The 25013-nt window shown below is 44.0% G+C and overlaps 2 protein-coding genes across 3 annotated transcripts; both read right to left on the bottom strand.

The window, feature by feature from the left end:
- Window positions 1-336: 336 nt before the first annotated feature.
- grnb (granulin b) lies at window positions 337-13021 on the bottom strand. Its single transcript, XM_027289412.1, has 17 exons — window positions 12857-13021; window positions 12635-12684; window positions 11399-11539; window positions 10381-10503; window positions 9769-9879; window positions 9013-9154; window positions 8777-8877; window positions 7122-7254; window positions 6943-7034; window positions 6690-6855; window positions 6378-6475; window positions 6050-6283; window positions 4693-4929; window positions 3713-3967; window positions 3410-3643; window positions 2381-2632; window positions 337-1922 (listed from the first exon to the last, which is right to left on the bottom strand). The coding sequence occupies exons 2-17, from the start codon at window positions 12635-12637 to the stop codon at window positions 1773-1775; spliced, it is 2472 nt and encodes an 823-aa protein (XP_027145213.1). The 5' UTR covers window positions 12638-12684; window positions 12857-13021; the 3' UTR covers window positions 337-1772.
- A 1481-nt stretch (window positions 13022-14502) lies between these two features.
- Window positions 14503-24742, bottom strand: fam171a2b (family with sequence similarity 171 member A2b). 2 transcript variants are annotated; one of them, XM_010751833.3, is made up of 8 exons: window positions 24433-24742; window positions 21118-21345; window positions 20089-20181; window positions 19508-19666; window positions 19013-19192; window positions 18814-18927; window positions 18274-18421; window positions 14503-18110 (listed from the first exon to the last, which is right to left on the bottom strand). In XM_010751833.3, the coding sequence occupies exons 1-8, from the start codon at window positions 24527-24529 to the stop codon at window positions 16622-16624; spliced, it is 2508 nt and encodes an 835-aa protein (XP_010750135.2). In that variant the 5' UTR covers window positions 24530-24742; the 3' UTR covers window positions 14503-16621. The 2 variants fall into 2 exon arrangements, with proteins under 2 accessions (XP_010750135.2, XP_010750136.2); XM_010751834.3 differs by having other exon boundaries at window positions 18295-18421; window positions 24433-24740.
- Window positions 24743-25013: the final 271 nt, after the last annotated feature.

Here is a 25013-nt window from a genome sequence, read left to right as displayed (position 1 = left end):
CTTTTGTTTTCGAGCTCATTGTGTTTGTGACCAGCAGAGGGCGGAGGACCTGATGAAGCTCCTCAGCCTGGCAACACCCGACCCCCACCCGACCCCCACCAACCTCCCACCTCCCAACCCCCGCCCGGCTGCAGTTGTGTCTATCTCGTATTTACTCGGGTCGTCATAACAACTTTGTGATGACTCGCAGGAGGGAGGAGGGGGGTCAGCGTAAGAGGATACAGAGGGAGGAAGTGTGTGTGGGCTTGTTGTACGAGTGTGTGTGTGTGTGTGTGTGCACACATCCTGCCAAGTTCAAGGACGACCTCAAGGAATTTAATTATCACATCACCGCTCTGATATTTTGAAGAACTTTATTTCACTGCCGCCTCCTCAAAACCTTCCTTTAAAAGGCCGGAGGACAGAAAAAACAAAAACACATTAATGAACAGAGACAAATCTCTAAAAGTAGCTGTGACATGACGTGGATGCTGAGCACGGGTTCAGATTATTTCAGGATGTGTCCGATCTTTATTCATAGAAAGTCGATTTAATAAAACGACAATTTGCCCACCGGCTATATAAAATAAATCCACCCGGTTACAGGATTCAGGATTCAGGACAGCTACGACCTCGAGGAGCTCGTTTAGTGTTTGGGATCACAGATGGATGAGCTGATGGAGCCTCGATTTGTCTCCGTGTGACATCAACGCGTACTCGGCTCTGATTTCCTGGCTCTGTTTAGATAAAAACACAAAATGATGGAGTGACTTCTCCCCGACTGACCGGCACTTCTTAGAGTTAAATTACAGAAGGCACAAGATATCTGTAGTCTTTCATGGTTCATTTCAATTCTAAGAAACTGTTACGTGACATTCAATCACAGAAGATGAAATGAAATCTAAACAGATGAACGATCAACAGCTTCAACAGCCCGTGAAGCTTTACAAGAGGAAACGCTGCTTCCTCTAAACCAAGACGTGAACTTTCATTCTTAGAAACACCAAATGAGTTTGATTTTTAAAATAACATTCATGTTCCTCTTCCCCAGAGAGAAATCGAACAGCACAGAAACAAAAAGAAGTCGGCCGGCGAGTTTCTGGATTTTCTTATCGTCGGTAAATCATGAAACTAAAGTAAATATACATAAATGAGTTTAACAAATGTTCACACCCTCCCCCAAAAAAAGAAATTTGCGACTAACCCGAAAAGAAAGCGCTAAATAATCACGATATAACTTTATTTACCTTGGCACATTTGCCTCATGATTCCCCGTCACATCCCAACATCACCGTTCAGGAATGATTTTGTTATTTTTCCATAGAGGATTTTTTTGTGTGTTGGGAGGAAAAATAAAGAACCACGACTTAAATGTGAAGCTGTAAACGGTCAAACAGAAGTCTGGTTAACTTCCAGCGTGTGCACAGGCAGAAAAACGATCAAACCCTGCGATTAATTACGACAAATTCAGAACAGAGGAAGAAAGTTTTGTTTGTTTTCATCTTTTCATGAGAAACGAGAAGAAAAATCCAGAATGACGCCAAAACTTTAGGACACACATCAGATCTGAGCCGGGTGTGTCCTGAAGCTCTCATGTCGCGTGATGATGATAAATATAAAACACCTTCATGTCGAATTACTCCTTCCTACCAAAGTGCTTCTACTTCATTATAACGAGTGTTTCAGCGTTTCCTCCATGAACTTCTTAAATTCACTCCCACGACGGACAAAAAAAAAAAAAAAAAAAAAAAAAAAAAAAGCTGCAGATGGATCCAGGCTGACGAGGATCGGGATTAAAGTCCGCGCTGGATTAAGTCTTTCTTTCTGTCCCCAAACAAAGAGTCCCAGGTGAGCTGTGAGCTCTGAGCGGTGCAACCTCCGGACTTCAGGTCGCACGAGAATCCTGCAGGACAGCAGTGCTTGGAGTCGGAGCAGCAGACGGCCTGTCAGAGGGAAGCAGAGCGGTGAGATTAAAACATCTGAACGCTGAGCTGAAGGACGTCTCACTCCGTGGAGTTTATTCTGACTAAACTAAAGCTGGTGATTGTTCGAAAAGAGTTTTTGTTTCTTTTACAAAATCCCCCGACTCGATCCAAAGAGTCCTCTCACAGTTTAAAGACACAACTGGAGCTCCAGATTTCAGAGAAATCGACAAACAAACAAACAAATAACGTCCAAACGACACTCGGACATGCAAGCTCTACGTCCTGAGCTCCAGTTATTTGTTTACACGTCTAAATCTCTGATGAGTGTAAGCTCGTTTCTTAATCACAAGCCAGATTAAAAATCCGTATTAAAGAATATAATAAAATCATTGTTGGGACCTCGGACACATCATGTGGATCATGTGACACAATGTTCACATGACCCACATTCCTGAGGGACGATGGCGTGAACGTACCCGTGGCGAGGGGCAGCAGGCCCACTCCGAGGCGGAGATCCGACAGCACGTGTCTCGCTCGGGGCAGCGAAACTCTCCGGCGCTGTCACACGGCACGTCGTCGTCGTCCTCTGCTGGGTCGGGCCGTACCACTTTACTCTGAGGGACGGTGAGGACGAGCACGTCGTGGCTCTTCTTCTCGCAGGTTCCCGTCTGCATGTTGCAGGTGTAACCCTGAGGACAGCAGTGCTCGTGGTCCTCGCAGCAAACGGCCTGAAGAGGAGACACAAACATCAGACATGATGTGAGATCTGTGCGGACAGCAGCTCAGGAGAAACATCTTTAAATATGAGATGTTTCACTGGCTGCTGTTTAACAGAAAAGTCACAGAGTCCTGACACTAATCGACTGGTTTCCATCCAACAAATTCAAGATTCAAGTTTCTGCTGCGCTTTATTTATTTTATTTGGAACATTTTCAGAGCTTCTTTTGCAATGTGCAACGTGTGTTTAAAGACTTTTGTTTCAAATGTTTCAGTTCTCTCATGTTTGTTTCTTTTCTTTTCAATGGAACGACAAAAAAAAAGAGAATCGGCACCCTTTAACTTTTCTTTGGTATCACGGCCTCTGGAAAAAAACGCTTCATGTTTTTCAAGTTTGATGGATTTTAAGATTTCTGCACAGGAGCTCTCTACGATTTCAATCATTGGTGCTCACTTCTAAACTTTGTCTAGCTACAAAGCAGAAGTAAGAAGCTGTAAGACCTCTGACCTCTTACAGCTTTCTCACACAGAAAGCAGAAAACATCAGTTCACCATGTTCGACCGAACTAAAGATCGGAGTCGTTTCTTTTAGAAAATAACCTGATTTTTTAGGTGCAGATCTCAGACGAAGTTCTGACAGTGTTGCTCAGCACCTGATTTGTATTGATTTGAAAGTTAAAGTCTGAAATCTGATCTGCTCTCTGAGGGAGATGAATCGATCATTGATCATTGATAATAAGACTGACTGTAGTTTATTCCTGTCTGTCTGAAGTCGGTGACGTACAGACCTTGACCAGAGGGCAGCAGCCCCACTCTCCCGTCTGCAGCTTGCAGCAGGTCGTTCCCGAAGCGCAGCTGCTCTTGTCGTCACATTTAACGTCCGTCACGGTGCCCGGCTCCGTCATGGCGCTCAGTTTGGTGAACCACGGAATGACGTGAGGTCCCCTCGAGCAGGAGGACCGGTGAGGCTGACAGGTGTGACCGCTGGGGCAGCAGTGGTTTCCATCCTTACAGCAGACCGCCTGAGAAACAGCGACCGTGTTAACGCCATCAGCTCTGTCAGCGTGCGGGCGGTTTCAATCAGTGCTTACCTTCGGCAGAGGGCAGCAGCCCCATTTGTGGCTCTTGTCCATGAAGCAGCAGGTCGTGTCTCTGGGGCAGCTTGTTTGGCCGTCGCACATGTTCCTGGCCGGACCGGAAACAGCCCGGCTGGGCTCCTTCTGCAGGGCCGGGATCTTCTGCAGCCAGGGGAGGCTGAGGCCGCCGGGCTTGTCACACGTCTGCTCGGCCACGTTACATTTGTAGCCTTTGGGGCAGCAGTGCTCGTGATCGCTGCAGCACACAGCCTGGAAACATTCAATAGATTGTAAAGTTCAACAGATGGAAGACGTTTTCTGCAGCAAATAAAGAACGCCTGAAGTATTCCTGCTCGTCTTTTGTCCAAAACAACATCTGTTTTAATGTTTCAGCGCTCACACAGCAAACTCTTGGACCAAAGTCATTAAAACATGTGATAGTCATAAAAAGGGCAGAGCCGCTCGTCCTTTCCTACATTTTGAATGATTTCCTAAAACACACGAGGCTCCCGGGTGATTTCATGATTCATCTGGAGTCCTTCAGTTTGACTTATTCCAGCTTTGTTTCTGAGAAATCGTCTCCTTTCACACAGTCTGCTATAAATAAGAGCAATAACAAAGAGCCTCAGCAAACGTCCTTATACAGAAGAAGTCAGAGGAGTGACTGCAGCATGATTCACGCCCGACTGACGGCAAAGGAAATAAACCGTCGTGGAAACAATCAGACGTTATTCCCAGATTAATGAAGTGTGTATGAGCAGTTTGTTAACAAGTGAGAGCAGATAGAAACAATAAAATCTGTTTTATTCATGGTCATTTTGGTGTGGCCAAAGATTTGTGGACACATTTGTCGTTCTTTCAAAAACTGTGAGACGTCAAAGAGTTTAAAAAATCTAATTAAAAGCCGTTAGCTCATGTTGGATCTCCGGAAAAGGAGGTTTTCAGGCCCAAGCCGTGTCATGCCAGAACAGGAGCTGGGAGCTGGAGATACTGACCTGAGGTAAGGGGCAGCAGGCCCACACTCCAGAGTCTTTCTTACAGCAGGTGGTTCCTCCCGGACACATCGTCTGCTTGTCACATTTCTCATCCTGAACCTCCGACGCCAGAGCCGGCACCTTCTCCACCCAGGGCAGGGACGGCAGGCGACCCGACGGCTGGTCACAGCTCTCAGCCTCCAGGTTACAGACTGAACCGTGAGGGCAGCAGTGGACGTGGTCGTCACAGCAGACGGCCTGGCAGGGACACAGAGTTATGTTATATCTGGAGAGAGTTATAATAAGATAATTATTATTATATTTACCTAAAAATACATGTGCAGCTGTTCTTTATTTTTTAGTAGTTTCAACTTGTTTTGACTCGTGTGAGTGACAGTTTAAAATCTACCGCTGCTTATACTAACAATGTACGTGATCTGTACACGATATCTGTGTTTTTTAATTATTTAATGAAGATGTGACGCTGCAATCCATCCAGAGTAAACGAGCAGTAACGATGAGTTCAGATGTGTCAGCGTTACTGAAGCGTTCACAAAGACGTCACTGTCTCTGAAGTCCGGTCGGTCAGCTGAGGAGCTGCTCGGACAAACCGACTCAAACAAACTGATTTCAGACCAGAAGTCTCGCCCTTAAACTGAGAGCTGCTGCTTTGTTTCACATCATTTGAGTCGCTCAACAGATCCGAGATCTTTGACGTACTGCACGACAGTTACACACATACACGTGGTGAAGTCATGTGACTGTCGTGAACAAAACTACAGAAGTCCGAAGCGGTCATTTTATTTCCTGTTTTCTCGAGAAGTTATTTGTCATTATGGTGAAATAATAAACGTGGTTTTCCCGAGACAGAAAACAAAAGTATCGACGAGCGCATCACATCCATCAGGTCAGCACAAAATGACGTCACGTGATGGAAATCTCTTGATTTTCTATTTTTTAATATATATTTGATTATCTTGATCAAATGAATTATGTCATTATCGAGAAAACAAAGTCTCGTTATATCGAGATCTCAAGAAAATGATCCTCAGGATGACATTTGTTATAATGACATAAATAACTCAAGAGAACAAATTAAATGGAAATGGAGGAAATAAAATGTATGACTGTATGATTAGTGTCATAAACTTTTCTTACCCGGAGTTAATTTTATTGTTGAATGAAGCACGACGACGCACTGCAGAGAGGCGTTTCTATGATCTATTTATTTTAGCTGCACAAAGTCTTCCTTCAGTTTCCTCTGTGGGTTTATCTGATAAACTGACTGAGTGTGAATTTAAATATTAGCGTGAGCATGAAGTGTTTATTTTCAGTCGTCATCATCCTGTTGACGTCCAGCTCAAACAGTCACAGTTACCTGAGGCAGAGGACAGCAGGCCCAGCCTCCGCTCGCCGTCTTACAGCAGGTGGACTTTCCCGGACACGACGTCGACTTGTCGCACTTGTTGTTGTCGGTCAATAAGGGGAAGGCGGGCACTTTGCTAAGCCAGGGCACGACGGCGCCGCCCGTGGGATCGTCACACGTGGAAGCTGCCAGGTTACAGACGGTGCCGTGGGGACAGCAGTGCAGGTGGTCCTCACAACACACGGCCTGCGGGGAGGAGACACAAACATGACAACGTGCCAAGACTGAATACAAGCGTGCATTCATCTTATAGAGCGACTCAGACGTCGTGCGTTGGTACCTCTGGCAGTGGACAACAGGCCCATTGTCCTTGTGTAGTTTTACAGCAGGTGCTTCCGTCAGCGCAGGCAACAGAGTCGTTACAGGGGACGGCACCGACTGAAACATGAACAGTTTTCATCATTTTACACGTCAGCAAACTTTATTCAGAACAGTCGTCCACAGGTTCGCGTGTTCAAACACTGTTTTCAGAAGCTTCATGTGAAAAGTCATTAAAATGTAATGCATATATATTTAAACATTTCATTTATCACTCTTTGAGGTCTTTAAATGATCTCAGTGTAACGTGAAGCACCGCGTTAGATCAACAGACCTGACAGACGACCTTCGCTCTGCGCCGCCTTCAGCTCCGTCGCGGCGGCGGCGGGGATCTTGACGGCCATGCTGGCTTCTCCCTGAGCTGGATTACAGGTGCTGTGGACGAGGTCACACTCTGTGCCTGCAGGACAGCAGTGGATGTGATCTGAACAGCAGACGGCCTGCAAAGAAAACAGGAAAGCGTTTTGAATTTAAGTCCAACTGTCACTGCAGCGGTTTGTCTGTCACCGCTGGAGTTTGTGACTCACATCGGGCATCGGACAGCAGCCGTACGTGCCGTTGGTCATCATGCAGCACGTGGTCTCGTCGGGGCAGGACGACTTCTTGTCCGGACACGGAACTGTCAGGATGAGAGGTCACATGATCAACACTTCATATCCGTTATTAACAAACACATCCTCGGTCTTCATACGAGTTCACAGCTCACCATCGTTGGACACAGCGGCAGAGATCTTCTTCAGCATCGGCACATGCGTCTCACCGGACTTGCAGACCTCTTGCTCCAGGTCGCATATTGTGTTGCTAGGGCAACAGTGGACATGATCGCTGCAGCACACGGCCTGCACGTGATTAAAACACCAAACAGAGAGTGACATGAAGAGTCAAAGCTAAGAAGACAAAAAACGGTATCAGTGTCAGCTTTAAACTCGCCAATAAAACCCTCAAACAACATAAAAATAAGCTGAAACACTCCCGGGAGCTTCATTTGTGCAGCTGTGAAATAAAAACAATCCACCGTGCGCCCGTTTGTTGGATTGAGTGCATGAAAATCGAAGATTTGATGAGCCGTAACACAAAAGCTCCCCCCGCTCGACTCTGTGCTGTTGTAATAAGTCGTACATGCAGTTACACGACTTGGTGATTTGATTCTGTCTGCTAACAGTAAGTGTTAATATGATTAAACCCTCAGTATGCAACATTCATTTGTGCTGCAGCACAGTAAACATGAAGCCTGTAGCTGCCCAAACCGTGAAGGTAATTTAATACGTGACCTGAAATGTTGTTAATCTAACAGACAGGTTATTACTGGTGCAACATTCCTGCTCTGCTTTCGTCTTGTTGTTGAAGTAAAGTGTGTTAAAAACACATGATGGATTACCCGACCTTCAAGTCATGTTTAAAAACAGCCAAACATAAATACTCCTCTGTTAAAGGGACGCTGCAGCAACCCCCAACACATATTTTATATTAAACATCACCATACAAACAGCCTGTGATCAGCTGAACGGTGTCTCTGTCATTCGTACGTCTGTTCTCACACTATGTAACTTTGGGCTCCGGGTCGGGAGAAGTACGTAACGCTTTACGGCACTAAGTCACACAGCAGCAACTATTTCACTGATTCTGGTGAAACTGGATCATATTTTATGGAGGAAATGTTTTCTGGTTTTCCCTCTGATGTCCTCCGGCTGCTCCGCCTCAACTCTCTGTGATTTACAGAGTTTATGATGGACAGTGAAGTAAACTGCGGACAGCTGTAGCTGCTGTTAGATCATGTTAGTGTTTGGTCCACAGGAGGTTTGGACACGAAGAAGAGGAGGTTTACAGGGAATTCTGGCAGGAACGGAGCCAGTGTCGTGCCAGAACCGGAGCTGGACAAGTGGGCAATGTAAGAAGCAAGAAGAGTAAATCTGGGACTGACTTTTAGTGGCTGGTGAGAGCTTGGTGACTGAACCAGTGATGCGCGGGTCCATGTTTGATCGACCTGCACCGACCGATGTTTTAAACCAACCCGCCCGAACTCGGACCGCAGCAAATAATTGTGAAATATTGTACCCAACCCGCTTCCTGACCCGCATTTTAAAAAGTAGTCTATGCTTTCTCTACCTCCTGTAGAACTCGTGGCATCTTCGCGCCAGTTATTCAGCCAATGAAGTCTGTGTGTTTCACAAAAAACTTTGTCTACTACATGAATTACAAAACTTTACTCGGCATCTTTATTTCAAAACGACCCGACCGACCGCGACCTGAATATTATTAAAAATAATAATAATAATATTGCACCCGCTCAATTTGGATCAACCCGCACATCACGGGACTGAACATATTTACCACAGGAGTTTGATTCATATATTTTTGTACCTCTGGGAAAGGGCAGCAGCCAAAGTCTCCGCTGGTCAGCAGACAACAGGTGTAACTGTCCGGGCAGCTGAGTTTTCCACCAGGACAAGTCACTGAACTGACTGAAGACACATGAAGGAAGAAACACGTCATTCATTAATAGCACAGTATTGTCTGCATATAACTGCACATGTATTCCCATGCAGGGTTTTCCAAGCAGAGCTTCGAGTGCAGGGACAGGCAGGGGTTTATTTCACCTGATTTATTCTCTCTCCGTCTGGCGGGCAGTTTCTCCAGCATGGGGAACGATCCCAGCGAGGCAGACACACATCGTGAGTGAGAAATATCACACTTTGTTCCCTCGGGGCAGCAGTGGAGTTTATCCTCACAGCACACCGCCTACAGAGGGAGGAAAATCACTTCACAGAGTCAGGAACACTCTTCAGTCAAGGACAGTTTTCTGCAGATAATGAAGTACAGATGCTCGACTTAAATGCCATGAGACAGATACACGACAGATATTAAACGTTGCCAATAAACATCTCTCTTCAACACGAACACTAGGATGCTGTTGAGTTTCTAAAAAAGCAAACACCATTTCAGTTCTCGTGACCAAACAGATATGGAACAGACCGAGCTGAAACTCTTGTTGGCAAATTTACATTTGAGGCTTAAAGCAGTGAAGAAAAACCATCTGGTATATTCACGAACACAGAACAAGAACAACGTTTTAGATGAAGAGCGATTTGTTCTTTTAAAGATTTGTGACCAACATACAAACAAATATCGCTGTCACACTTACAATATGATCAAGAATACAGAAAACAGGCACGATTCAAATGAATTCTGATGGATGTGAATCAATAGATTTCATTTATTTATGATGCATCTTCATCACATGTAGTATACAGATATGTTGGGCTGGCAGCATCAAGCGGTGACCAGCAGACCGTGTGATGTGTTTGTTGGTGTGAAGTGCTCTGGGTTTTAGGATGTGGGCTCGTGTACGTCACCTTTGTAAATGGACAGCAGCCCCAGGAGCCGTCGACAAGCTGGCAGCAAGTGGTGTCGTCGGGACACTCGGACATTTGGTCCGGACAAATGACCGCCTTCACTCCGCTGAGCTGGAACCGTCGCACAAAAACACAAACACGTCAGAGGCAGAGTCGATGTGAATCCACCACATCGAGACGCAGCATCAGTTTTCATGTTGTAGGCGTTCTAGCAGTTGAAGCACCGGGTCGTGCTCAAATGAAGAGACACTTCTGAAAATCATCCAAACTGATTTTAATGTTAACAGTCAGTTTGAGTAAGTGTGCCGTGCTTCAGTCCTGCTGCTGTCAGCGATGTTCGTTAATGTGTTTCTAAAGTTTTTGTGTCGATCACAGGCGGCTCGTTCTGTCCGAGCTTTGTACTGGATAACAGCAAAGAGAGATAAGAACAAACAAAGTGCCGACACGGCACATCTCATGATGTCGAACACGTTCGACCGACATTCCTCAAAACAGTTTCACGTCTGAACGACAAAGTTGAGAACGCCTCTTTGACTCGAGAGGTCGACAAACTTCCTAAAAAACATCTGATAATACCAGAGGAACATATAAAAGTAAAAACACTTCTTCAACCTGTTTGGTGGGAACTCGTCTCATCCAGGGCAGAGAGACCGTTTCATTGACACATCTGGCGTGGACGAGATCACAAACCGTCCCCGCGAAGCAGCAGTGGAGGTGATCCGAGCAACACTCGGCCTGCAGAGAGACGACAAACAAACGGTTTACTGAAACACGGCAGCAGACGAGGAGAGCTTACTCTGTCTGTGCACACCTTAAATACTTTATACGACGACGACGACGACACAGCATGTGCGTAATGTTGGCCGTGCCGTGGGTTTGCAAACAGTTGCAGATCTGGGTGAACCAGAGTGAGGTGAACGTCTAATGCCAAGTTAACGTTACCTGTCACACAAATCATGGCTGGAACAACAAGTTTTGTTTTGGCTTGTTTCTTATTTACAGAGCGACGGCTGTGGACGACACGAAGAAGTTTAATCTGGTTTGTGTCCGATGATTGGAGACAGAGTGGTTGAGAGACACAGACAGTGAATGAGAGTGAGCGAGCGCCGGCCTCGATAAAGTCGTGAAATAAAAAGTGACTCCCTGATTTTTTCGCAGCGGTTCTTGTCTGAGTCAAGGTTATCATCGTAAACGAAAACGAACGAAAAAACAAAAAACGATTACTGAAAAAAACTCGTTAACTGAAACTAACTAAAACGATCATCAAATTAAAAAACTAAAACTAAATAAAACGAAAATGTTTGTGAACAAAACTAACTGAAACTAACTGAAATTAGAAATGAACTGCCATTCGTTTTTCGTCTTTGTTCCAACCTTGCTAAAGGCGATAAAAATAAAAAAAACATCGAAGCGAACATCGAAAACTAAAACTAATACTAAAACTAACTAAAACTAAACTAAAACTAAACCATTTTGACAAAACTAAAACTAACTAAGACTAAAATATTTGCTCTACAAATAACTAAAACTAAATAAAACTAATTAGCTAAAAGCCAAAACTAACTAAAACGAACCTATGCTGAAAAATCCAAAACTATTATAACCCTGGTCTGAGTGCGGCTGAACTCACGTGAGGTAGCGGGCAGCATCCGTATCCTCCCGCGTTGTTCTTGCAGCAGGTGTTTCTGTCCTCGCACATGCTTCCATCAGGACAGACCAGCGCCGAGCTCAGGCCGAGCAGAACCAGGCCCAGGATCCACATCTGCAGAGTCTGAACACGAGGAGAGCGTGATGCAACACGGTCTGATAGATATACAAAGATCCTGAAGGATTGTCAACAGACTCTTTCTTTTGGATGAAGGATAACAAAGTTCAGCAAGCGTTCCAGCTGATAAACTGGATTTCCACACAAAACAAACTCTTTGCTTTACTGTAAAGCTCACGTCCCTTTTCATGCACCTGCAGCACTCTGATCTGAGGCCGTTTAGATCCAAAGCAACTGTAGATTACCAGATATTTCACTATCAACTCATTCTTTCATGATTTTGTGTCGAATACGACAAAGAAAACAGCTTATTGTAACATTTAAGGAGCTGCAACCAGAGAGGAGTTGTTGTTTTTTCTTTGCAGCTCGAGCAGATGTGTTGAGTCATGGTGTCTGATAACTTCTGTTTTAAAAAGGAGGTCGATTGAGCAACCGTGTCTTAACGTGTGAGATGAACAAGAATTGCAACAACTCAAGAAGACAAAACTTTTAAAAAACGAGGAACAGCTGATTGAGTTTGGCTCGTCGACTTCAGCGCGTAAACAGAAACGTTCTGCAGAATGACGTCGGGGCGACGTCCACAAAACGTTTTGCTTTGTCTCATCGACAATCTAAAAAACCACAAAATATTAAATTAAACAGATGAAAGCAGCTGATTCACAAACGGCAGCAGGTGGAAGTTTGTGTGAAACAAACACACGTCGTCCTGTAACGTGAAGTCTGCAGCTGACTCACAAAGCTACAGTTCATTTTAAAAAACAATCTTTTTATTGAGCGTTCATCAACAACAGTGCAACATGGACATTTCCTACTGTTGGCGACATTTAAAAACACATTAAAATCAAGAAAACAACATAAACATGCACAAACTGAATCATATCAAAGTACAATACTGTATAAAAACAATAACAACACTGAACATGTGCATGAAACAGGAGATGAGAGAAGTCCTGAAGTCTCTTTATATCATCACACAGTGACATTAAATAATAATATAATCATTGTTTTTAACACATCATCATATATATTATTATTATTATAAAATTATTATTATTATATATATATATATATTATAGTTATATATGACAGTGATGTACTCACCATGCTGGCTTGTTATGGACAGACACACAGCTGCATGCTCCTCTGACAGCCTGAGACACAAACACACACCGACAGACAGGATCAGAGTAACGCAGTAACGGGCAGTAACGGAGTAACGGGCAGTAACTGTCGTTAGCAGGCTGAGCTAACTGATCCACACACAGAGCTAGGCGGCTAACAGCGGAGCTAGCTGTTTGTCTCAGGTGTGTTTCACCTGCTCACCTGCTGGGAGAGAACTAATGAAGTCCAACGTGTCTTGTTAACGTCGTTTGACGTCGTCTGACAGCGTCTGTCTGTCCCACAGTGTCTCAGCGCAGAGACAAGAAGCAGAAAAGACCGAGGAGCTAATGTTTGACTCAATGCGACATCACATGACACGCTGACACGTGACCGAGCGGCCGGATTTAAAGGGACAGTACACCACAGACCTGCACTGTCCTATTTAGCGGCTATATATATAATAGATATATATATATAATATATAGATATATATATAATATATATAATATATGAATCTATATTATATATATAGAAATATTTTGTGTGGTGTATATATATATATATATAAAATAATAAAGCTATAGGACAGTATATATGTGTGTATATGTATTATATACACACACACAATATTATTTATATATATATATATATATATATATATAAAAAATAAATATTTGTGTTGTATAATATATATATATTATATAAATATAAAGCTAATAGGACAGTATTATATGTGTATGTATATATAATACACACACACAATATTATTTTATTATAATATTAATATATAAATAATATTTGTGTGGTGTGTGTATATATATATATAGATATATATATATATATTAGATATATATTATTATATATAAGCTATATAGGACAGGTAATAATATTGGTGACAGTGACACCACAGACCTGCACTGTCCTCATTAGCTTTATTCTCCACGTCCTTGAACTACTGATTACTCCACCCTGCAGATGTTTCGATCATATAATGGTGTGCCTGTTTTTTTTGCATGTCTCGGGACTCCCTACTTGGACGTTTTTTTGCTGAGACGGCAGGGAGAGATATCAGTAGTTCAAGGACAGGAGAGACAAGGACGTGAGAAACAGGCCTGAGAAGTGTCATTTTGAAACATAATGTTCATTGTTGAGCAGACTCATCAGTGAGGGAGGTGTCTGAGACAGCACATTTTAAAATGTATAAGAACAAGAGCTCCTCGGGGAGCCTTTTCTCTGTAACCCTTTTGGTGTTGCACGGCTGTAAATGCTGCTACTTGTACAGAATAATAAATTCAACTTAAACTTTGATGCTTTGAATCCGAGTCCTCTTATTCAAGGGTTTCTTCCTCGTAATTCTCGTAACATCTCTCGTTATATATATTATTTATATATATATATATATATAATAAAACCTTTTTAAACAAACCGCTGCCCCGATAAAACATGTATGAACTGTAAGTCAGTATAGCTGCATACTTCACTGCTGCTATGTTATTTACAGCATTTAGATTTGCACATTTAATTTAAATGCATATCTATCTTCTAGGTTAATTTGAATGTAAGTTTACTGTGTCCCGTGTTATTTATTTAAAAGTTTCTTCAGTCTATATTTTGTTCTTTAGATATTTCATCCTTCAAAATAAAATCACAGATGCCGACTGACCGTGGGAACAAATTTATTTCTATTTTGCCTCATGTACAGAAAGAAACAATTTACAGTTTACAAACAACTGACCAGGTTCATGAAGCGAATGATTTACTGCACAGGATGAAGGCCTACAGTTCAATCCTCCTGACATGTACCGAACTCCAACAAAGCAGGTTTACCAGGTTTTCAATGTGTGTGTGACTGAACAGTCTCTGTCCAAAACACAAGTTCACAAAAATCTCATGTTAAAACAAAAAAAACAAGCAAGGAAAGCCACGATTGCACAACTCATAATAATAATTCCACATCTGGTCCAAACAGAAACATTTACAGCAGAGGACGGTTCAGCAGGAATCGTTTCATGTGTTGTGTTTTTCTTCTTTACATCACATCTTCAGTTTGTACTGCAGGCGACTCACACGGGCTTATGAACAGCAAGCAAATGTTGAAAAGGGACCAACAAGTCAGCATGATTTTTGTACAGCCTTCAAGATTTTCACTTCATAATCAACCTCTGCAAATAAAAACAACAAAACATCTTCAAGTTTTCTAAACTGGTGACACTTTTTCTTTTTTTTGACAAATCCTCGATGACATAATTGAGTTCACAGTTGTTGATGCGTCGTAGGCAGTGGTGATGCTAGTAACAGCGTGAGCGTGTTGGTCAGTATGTTATTGTTGTAAACATTTACGACCGGAAGTGAATTTTTGTTAGAACTGGATTAAGGGAACGAAACAAACGTCAGTCTTCATATAACCAAGTTCAATTTGGCAACACAACTCAATGCAGTCAGCGCATCACATTTTGTGCCAAACATCTGGATCATTTCAAAAAAGGTTTCGATAAAAACACCCTATTCTACATGTTACATGCACATCGTATACACATAAAATCTCATATAGTTCATCATACCATTTACAAGTTTGGTGAAAAAGAGGATAGATACAAGAAATGAAGATATTCAAGGACATAACAGCCGCAAGAAAAGTTGTCAGTTTTTGGCAGGCATGCTCCCCAGAGTGACGTGTTGTCGTTACCACAATGCAGTGTGCTTATTAGTGCCCGCCGAGCTCGACGGCGAAGTTTAGGTGACGGTTAAACTGCATTTTAAAAAGGGACCTGCATGCCTATCACTCGATCCTATGTGAAAGAAGGCACTTACAGGAGAGAAGTGGTACAGGACCCTGTCTACAAACAACCCCGGTCGATCTCAGTAGAATATTTAACAGCTAAGTCCTCAAGTAAAGTGATGTTTTTGCTCAGCTGTATCTGTTCAGACTTACCAAAGCTTCTTGGCGATTTGGCGGGGAGGTTGTCTACGCAGGAGCCCAAAGAACTGTGGGGGGCTTTTGGTGCCTTTAGTTTTATTTCATACATTCATATTGTATGCATGCAACTTTCTTTCTTTCTACACCAAATGGTCTTTCAAATGTCTGGGAACCTATTTACACGACGGAAATCGCAAAGAAGTCCGGAAAAAACTCTCGACGACAGGAAAAAGGCAGAAATGCAAAAAGGTTTTGGCAGAACTGTAGATCACTGCGATAAATCAATGACAGAAAGGATGACAGAAATACTTTAAGATGATGCTCAACATTTCAAATCATTACTATCTCAATAAGTCAACACAGTACAGAAGGAAGAGGAAATCAAGTACATCCCTGAAGGAGCAAAATGCAAGTCGCACGTTGGACTTTATAGATTGCATTATCCGTTCACAGGGCCTCAAGAAAAACTGATACATATTCAAACTCTGGGAAACTGTTTCCTTTAAAGAAAACTTATCCTAGTTACAGTTTACAGGGGGAAGTAGTCAAGGCGCACATCTTCTACCATCCATATGAGCCTTCGTGTGTCCAAGTCTAAGGAAGGAGATCTAATTCACCTAAACAACCTCATAGAAAATGTCATCCACATCCAAATGCTCGGTCAGTATCCATCAATCAATTATCAAATTATTAGTAAGTGCTTCATTCTTATACTCTGCTCTATAAAATGGCTATTTCCACAATCAGTATATGCAATGGCTCAGACGATGGTTCAGTGATGTGATAGGTGACAGAATTCACAATAAACTGGATAGGTTTCAGTATACAACAGATCATCTCAGTAATAAGATTAACTGACAGTGAGACTACGAGAGTAATCAGAAAGTGCAAAAGCACCTCACCAGGAACACAAAGGTCAAACAACAACCTGAAAATGGACCAGTGAAGCATGGTTGTGCTTATTGTGATCTCTCTCGGTGAAAACATCGCTCGGCTTCCATGTTCGATGTAGAAAGATTCCCATTTGAAAACTTCGTTTAAAGGTCCAGTGTTCAGTAAGTTCAAAAAGCTCACTTCCTGGGGTGGAAGACCATCAGAGGCCTGTCTTCGATCTTCTGCCAGGGGCTCTTCTTGTTCTCGTCTTTGTCGTCGGGGTCGTCCTCGGGGCTGGTCATGGAGTCGCGGCGGTTCTCGCTGTTGCTGCTGCGGCTGCTGTTCACTCGGCTGCGTCCTCTTCTGGGGATGGTGGATCCTCGGGAGGATGGACCTTCATCGAGAAGAGGGGTGAGGGAGTTTTCTTCGGGCGAGACCGGGCGCCCCTCACTGCTGCTGGGCTCGCTGTGGTCAGGGTAGGCCAGCTTGGAGTAACTCTTCCCACCGCCACTAACACCGTGGCTCTTTCGTCCTCCCGTCCCCCAACGCTCATCTTTTCCCTTCCGGTTGATTGCTGACTTGCGTTCTTGGGCCTCCAGAGGTGGTTCAAGGTTGATATCTCGGGTGCTGTTGGGACCACTTAGGAATCCTACACCTCCGCCGCCACTGAGGTCATTCCCAACATCTATGTAGGAGTGGCGCACATGAGAGTTAGCACGTCCATCCAGGGAGATGAACCACGCCCTTGGATGCTGTTTAACACCCAGCTCTAGTAGCTTCTTCTCAGTCAAAGCCTGCAGTTCCCCATTCATCTGAGCCATTGTGGAGTCGTTGAAGAGCACAGGGATGGTCACAGGTCCACCGGAGGAGTCGGATGCCCAGCTCGGCTCCTCTGAGTCGTCACCTTGGGATCCACCTTGCTGCTGTTGCTGCTGTTGGCCTTTCTGAGAGTGGTGGTGATGATGCTGCTGGCCTCCTCCCATCTGTGCACCATCTTTGTCTTGATCCTTTTGGTCTTTGCCATCTTTACCAGAAAACTCGGAGGGCAGGCGCATATAGTGGGCTGGGATGACTAGGGTTGGCACCATGCTCCGGTACATGTTCTCCTTCATCTGGTCAAGGTTGCTGCAGAAGATGATCTGACCTGGTTGGGTGTTGAGGGACGTGGGCCTGGCGAGACTGTCTGCAGCAGCTGCTGAATATTCAGGAGGTTTGTCCGACTGGCTTGGCACGTAGCCTTGGAAGCGAGGCGGTGATGGAGGATCAGAGGAGTATCCTCGATTGTCGTTGGCGTTGTGGTGTCGGTGGTATTCAGACTCCTTGCCCTCCATTGGGCTGTAGCTCCGGTTGTAGTCTTCATGCAGCAAAGGGTTGTCCAGATTGTTGGTTTCTGTGGCACGTGTGACCTTCATTGGGAAACTTTCACCTCTTTGGGGACCTGCCGCATTTTTTCCCTTTGCGTGTCGCAGCATGTGAGCTGGAACATGCTTGGTTAAGTCCTCCTTTGAACTCTGGTAGTCTCGGGATGGAGACATTTCAGATTTTTCGTTAGAGGGGCCGGACTCAACATGGCCTCCACAGATCAGATTTAGGCGAGACGTGGATGTACCTTGGTCTCTCTTTGCACCATTTAGATTGGACGTATGGGGTTTCCCTTGCTGTCGACGAGGTTTTAAACACTTCCGCCTGAAAGGTAAAAAGACACTGAAGGTCAGGAATGAAACAAACACTTGTCATCTGTCTGGGGATTACAAGAAGAGTCTAACGAGAGCCTAAAATTAAACCCACATTTACCACCAAAACACCACTGTTGTCATTTTTGCCATTGATAGAAACCTAAAACTGAGACCTGCGCCTACGCTCCCCACACCTGCAGTAGTAGAGCAGCACACAAAGCAGGATGAGCACCAGCAGGGCCAGCGAGCCCAGGATGGAGAGCAGGAACAGGGTGTGGTAGGTGGTGATGTCCCTCAAGCCTGGATGAGACAGACCCAATCCTGCAAGACAAATCATGGCAGAAAGACGCCTGAGAATCACTCCAAAGCCAAGACGCTGCTCCACATAGTTCAGTAGATCTGACACTGGCTGATACATCCCGGGCAAGTCGCCAGTTCATCACAGGGCAGACAGAGACCATTCACACTCACATTCACACCTATGGGCAATTTAAAGTGACCAATTAACCGACAGCGACAGAACTAACCAAACGTGATGCTTCTGTCACAGCAGCTTTATTAGAAGAGCCATTTTCTACGTGCTGTTACTTATGCAACAACACCTGGCCTTCAGCCTCAAAGAGAGCATTACATTTTCTCTCCCTGGAGACATACAGGAGCATCAGCGCTGAAGATGAAGCTCAGCACAAACAGCAGAGTGGAGGTTACGGTACCTGAAGATGAAGGGAAGGCAGCTAACCAGTACCCCATCTGAGGAACCACGACGTTCCAGACAAACTGTTGGCCGTCCTTCTTGATGTAGCCCGTCCCGTTCCTGACCCACAGTCCTGGAGAGAAATAGAAATCACTGTCGTTATATATGCTGCCTACAGTTTATTTATTTAAAGTAATCTGATTATTACATAACCTCACCCGTCTTAGGCTGATACAGCCAAGCAGGTACGCTCGTGGCCATCCTGTTGCGGGTGTCGGACGGCAGCGGCACAGAGATGTGGATCGGATCGGACACCTGGATCGCGCTGCCATCTTTGTCAAAGAGCTGAATGCTGACCACGGCCAGTCCTGTCAGGTCCGTCCACCCTGTCTCTGCGCCTGAACAGAAAGAGACATCACATCAGCTTCAACACTTTGTTTACAAATCTCAATATGCGACGGATTTTTGAGGCTGCTCGGTCTGAAATCACACTGAGAAGTGTCGTGGACTAGGTAGCAAAAGAATAGTGAGTCTGGACACAGCTTTGGACAGTGATCTCTTAAATTTGAATGCTTAAAAAAATGTTTAAGGTGGAAGATATCTAATAAACAAATACCAGACACATTAATATTGGCATTTAATCAGGGCTCGGCTTTTAGGAAAAACAACCAGTCCGTAGTAACGTATGTGTCTTCACATACGCAAACGCCGACCTGAGCTGTTGGTCTCTTGGCCCAGGAGAAACGGGAATCCTCCGATCTCGTCCTGAGTCCTGGCTGTGGTCAGCACGGCGGACAGTGCCGTGTAGTTGGAGTTGGACGGCAGCTGAAGGGACTTCCTCTGGAGCTGCACCAGCGGCTGGTTACGAGCTCCTGCACGGAAACAATCACAACCCCACCCCACCCGACGAGTCTGTCAGTCCAACAGCCACCTCATGTACTTTAATATCTCTAAAAAGGTGTAAACATGCTGGAGTTTTAGTGCATTACAGATGTGAGGAGGCGGCTGTGACAAAGCCGTATTTATAAAAACTATCACAAAGTGCTCTGCTGCAGCTGTTGTTATGGCGACAGCAGCAGCAAATAACACAGGGTCACGTAAATGTTAAGGAGAGGGGAGTGAGTCTATCTTCACTCTCTGCTGGAGACGGACTAATTTAAGACGTGATGACAGGATGAGTGTTGACGGGTCAAACAGAAATAGGACCGTTGTCAGAAAATGTGTTTGTCGTTATTCATGAAAGACGTCATCAAATATCAAAGTTTCCACAGAGAAAAGGTGTTATGTTCGTTACCTGGTGACCCAGACAGCACCTGCAGGACGTCATCGTACAGAATAAGCGTTCCCGGCCTCTGAACGAGGAGGTACAGGCTGACGGAAGCATACACTAAAAAAAACAAAAGAAACAGAAAGAAACTAAAATTAACCCAGCAGATCTTCCAGGTGTGACAACAAACGCTGAGGCGAGCTTCCTGCCCGTTAAACCCACATATAACGTTTTACCATCACACTAGCCAAGATTAAAGATTCGTTTTGGGGCTTTTTGAACCTTTGTTTTATAGTGACGGCTCAAGAGTGACAGGAAATTCAGCAGAGACAGAGAGAGAGGGGGCAGAGAAAACTCCAGGTGGAGCTGGAGGCTATAACTATAACTATATCTATAGAAAGAGAGTTTTTGAGGTGTTTGGGTCCAATTACAAGAACTTCAGTTTTGCAAGTTTTTATGTCCTTAAGGCATGCTTGAAGTGAACTGATTGGTTTCATGATATAATCATCAGCATAACAATTAAAGTTAATGGAGTGATTCTTTAATAAAGGAAGCACATGTAAGCTGAATGAAAGTGGTCCGAGCACAGAACCTTGTGGAACTCCATGACTAACTTCGTCATTAACATGAACAATCTGAGATTCATCTGATCCATCGGTTGCTGATCAGATGGTTTCTGCAGCAGAATTTGATTGTTTGGGCAGGAAGAGGAGGGACCACCAGCGTTGAGAAAATGCAGACTGGAGCTGAAGTGGTTGAATATAAAAATCTAAGCTGCACGGTTACAATTCAAAGAAGAAGAAAGAGTCAAATGTTGCTGTCGTCATTTCTGGTAAGTTCCCAACAGCTGAGACAACACTACGCTGCTGAAGTCAGCACACAAAGTACACAGTGTACTACAGTGTAGTGTACAGGGCTCAGGAGGAGTTTCAACTTTAAGCCCATAAGAATCCTAAATTAGGACTAAGACTATTTATTCCTTATTCCTGACGTTGCTGTCCTCTTATTGTCACTTATTTAATTTAACAAACTGCATTTCCTTCCTCGGTGACTTACGGGGGATCCGGCTGGAGTGCCAGGGCACAGAGTTGGTGACGTAGTCTCGTTTGGAGGCTGTGATGATGACCCATGTTCCTGTGCGGTACAGGAAGTTGACTCTCAGGACGCCATCGCTGCCGGCACGGCTCGACGCCAAGACGGTTTGATTGCCGTGGACTTCCACCTGAGCGTCTGCCAGCGGCGACAAGTCGCTGTTGTCGAACACTTGGACTTTTATTTGCACCTCTGTGGGAAGACGAAGAGAGAATTCATTGTTTTCTGCTTCTGTTGCTCTTTTCACAAATTAATGTGGATTAGTCAACGCTGCAGTGATACCAAGATATTCAATTTAAGATCAAAAGCAAATTAAATAACACTTTGCGACTTCACGGACGAGAAACTCAGGGGAAGCTTCCTGAAAAACTCTCTAATTAGAGGGAAATGGAGACAGTGTTAATTAGTGTTTCAGTCAGTGCACTGCAGGTCAGCTGTGTCTGTCGGCAACATACAGAGAATACTTTAACAAACTAATAATGAATATATAATGAATAGTTTGGGTTCTAGTGGAATTAATAAAATTAAATCAAGCAGCTGAACTGAATCAACTTTAATTTCATTCCCTCTCCATATTTTCTGTTCCGTCACAGATTTCTCACTTCAATCAATCAAAAGCAGAGATTTATAAGTCCTGTGCTGTCAGATTAAACCGTCGTATTAAAGCAGTAATTGTGATCGTACGGCTCAATTTATCAAGTCACCCTTGGCTGCCTCACAAGGACGACATCGTTATGCAGCAGCGTAATGAGCTGAGTACACACAGTGTGGACCGGGTCTGACTGTGTGAGCTCCCCTTCAGACAAATACACCAACAACATAAACAAGTTAATATTCATATCATTATACGCAGTGCATGATGCATAATGGTGCCATGGAGTCAGTTGGACTGATTCACACTGGATGGACATCAGTAACAATGACATCCTCATCTAAAAATACATGTTTCATGTCTGTGTGTTCAGATTTTGGAACAAACTGCAGCAATCAAGTGTTTCGCAGTCTCTGTTGCAGCTCCTACTGCTGAAGTTTTTCCAAATTAACGTCGTCTATATTCGCCCGTCCCGTCCTCATCTCTCCCAGACTTATTGTTATTTGGATGAATCCTTTTTTCATGCCCGGCTATTTCGGCCCTCTATCCTCACATGTTTTTCAGCCCCGGGACATTTTGTTTCTCATCTTGCCTCTCTTGGACGGCATGGATGTGGGTCACGCTGGGGCTGTTGCCATGGATACAAGCTGACTCTCCAAAAAAGCTGGCCGGGCTCGTTGTTGCTTCCTCAGCTCAGCTCGGCCGCCTGTAGCACGGCGAGCTGTCGCCCTCTAAAACCCATCCAGGCCTCCGACGACAAAAGTCCTCGGTGACCGCAGAGGCCTCACCGATGGCCGCATTCAGATAATAATGAGCATGTATGTGTGTGTGTTTGTATGTCCAGATATCCATTGTGTGTGTGTGTGTGTGTTAAACTGTCACCCATTACCATAATCGGTTCAATAGAGGCTCCCTTGTGTTTGTGTGTGCAGAGGATTTCCTCCATCTGTAGCTTGAAGCAGCTCCATTGACACAAACACTGAGAGCCACAGTGTCACATGAAGAGCCTGAGAATATTCAGTCATTGAAGGGCTTCGATTTAAGTTCAGCTGAGACCCAGCGGAGCGTAAACCCTCCAAAGCCTCAGCGTGAGCACGAGATACATCCAGATAACTTAAATTCAGACTGTCAGAGGTCGACGAGTCATTTGATTATAAAGTTTTTCCCCTATTCTTTGAATATAATCAACATTTAAAGTGTTTTTTCCCTTCACATGTCATCACAGGTCAAATTTCTAAGAGTATAAACTCTGATCTCACATTAATTGACCCCCAAATTGACTCTACTATCACAGAAAAGCTCTGACATCGTGAATTTTTGGTCTTACTGGTTTTAAAAAAATGACTTCAGTGACTCATCGATCAGCAGAATAGTTGCAGATCGATTTTCTGTTGACAGACTGATCGATTAACCGGCTCAGACTTCCTCCACATGCTGCTGCTGCTGCTGCTGTGCAGATTTCTTTACACGATTAATTGCTCCACGAGATCTTGTGAATTACTGCAGGTCGGCAGAAGTGCTGAGCTGTTTCACAAACACACCTGAGGTATCAATTAACTGAGGTATCAATTAACTGACTATTTAATGAGTCGAGCAGCCGGAGAGCAAAAAAATTATTAGAATTTAATCTGAATCAGATTCTAAGAGACAAAAAAAAAAATCACAGTTTAAAGATTCAAAAACTAAAACTAAAAAACTATTAAGACGTTTCACTGAAGTAAAAGTAACAATACTTCATTACATGTAACAAAGTGTGTCACTTATTATATATGGCAAGCATCAACACAGTGTTTTAATATTATATTTTATATCATTAGATAATTAATACTGATGTTGCTGGATCTCATTTTAGGAGTTTTACTGTTAAAGACTGTAACTGTGAAAGAAATACTGCGTCACAGAACAACGTTGTGATATTTATTATCACTAATGCTGAAATGATTACAGCATATTTTAACCACTCTGTCTTTGTTGACATGTTTTATGTGTAACTGTAACTGTAGCTGTCAGTAAAAATACTCCATTACAAGTCCTGCAGTCAGTACACAGTCAAAATAACGGCACATCAACAAACAATGCAAACACTACAGTACCACAGTACTTGAGTAAATGTACTTAGTTACTCTCCACCACAGTGTGTGAGCATCCATGCATCCTAAAGTAGCTTGAAGCATTCATAATGCACTGTGGTGACATAACGCCCTTCATCATAAGAACTGTGTGTTTAAACATTATTATTATTATTATTATTATTATTATTATTATTATTATTATTATTATTCTGCATTTGGGGTGTTTTTGTGTTGGTTCAGTGACTGACACAGATTGAGGAGCTGAGGCCACCCTGAAATAACACACACACACACACACACACACACACACACGCACAGATGTAGGCCTGACATTACAGCAGACTATCTTTAAGGCCTGCACTCAGATCAGATCTGTTCAGTCTCTGAGGCACAATAACAGCAGCGTGGCCCTTCTCCCCGTGGATATTAACGCCTCTAACCCGTCAAAGTGTCGCTGCAAAGCGGATCGAGAGCGCACAAAATCACCCAGCTCCTTTCACAGCAGGGCGCAGCTCTGCAGAGGATCGACCGTTTGCTCGACAAAAGCCATAAAACCCCAACCACTCCCATCTTCTCATTGTGCTGCATCCCACCCTGAATGCATGGCGAGCTTACCAAATGCTCCTTGATCTGGAAGAGATTTGGCCAGCGCCTCCCGGAGCGCGCAGACCGACACCAAGAGGAGCAAACGAGAGATGTAGTTTACTGGCATCCTTACAACTACATCTCTAGTCCCAGCTCGGCGCCCGTGGATCCATATTTTCAGTCTGAGAGCCGCTCACTCCTCACACATAGCTCGGATGCCAGGCTTTGAATGGTGGAGATGCTGCTTCGCCTTGTTTTTATTGTCTGGAGGTGGAGGAAGGAAAAAGTGTGCAACGTTTCCCTCTGCTGATGTGAGCAGGAACAGCGGCTCAGCTGCTCAGCCTGCACAGTCCTGCAGAGGACAGCAGGCACCACCCAGCCTGATGTCTGTGTGTTATTATTAACATGTTTTACTCATGCATAACTCTGTTTTCAGTGAGAATCACCTGCAGATATTAAAGGTTTTCACCAAATACTGAGTTTTTCATATTTATCATCTACACATGGAGCGGGTCCTCTAATACAGAGTCCACCATGTTTGTTACAGCAGCCCAGAGCGGTCAAAATAAATTAAAAAAAAGAAGTAGAAGTGTTTGCTAAATATCTACGGA

The sequence above is a fragment of the Larimichthys crocea genome, chromosome XVI, assembly GCF_000972845.2.
Source record: "Larimichthys crocea isolate SSNF chromosome XVI, L_crocea_2.0, whole genome shotgun sequence".
NCBI lineage: Eukaryota > Metazoa > Chordata > Actinopteri > Sciaenidae > Larimichthys > Larimichthys crocea.
This window is presented reverse-complemented; position numbering and strand designations above follow the sequence as displayed.

Coding starts and splice junctions, on each gene's coding strand:
- grnb (XM_027289412.1), bottom strand. Junction 10,504..11,398: donor GATGCTGCCCGCTACCTCAC/GTGAGTTCAGCC, acceptor GTCTCTCTGCAG/GCCGAGTGTTGCTCGGATCA. Junction 3,968..4,692: donor CCTGCTGCCCCTTACCTCAG/GTCAGTATCTCC, acceptor GAATGTTTCCAG/GCTGTGTGCTGCAGCGATCA.
- fam171a2b (XM_010751833.3), bottom strand. CDS start 24,529: ATGCCAGTAAACTACATCTCTCGTTTGCTCCTCTTGGTGTCGGTCTGC. Junction 19,193..19,507: donor CCAAGAGACCAACAGCTCAG/GTCGGCGTTTGC, acceptor CTTTCTGTTCAG/GCGCAGAGACAGGGTGGACG. Junction 18,422..18,813: donor TGCCTTCCCTTCATCTTCAG/GTACCGTAACCT, acceptor TTTGTCTTGCAG/GATTGGGTCTGTCTCATCCA.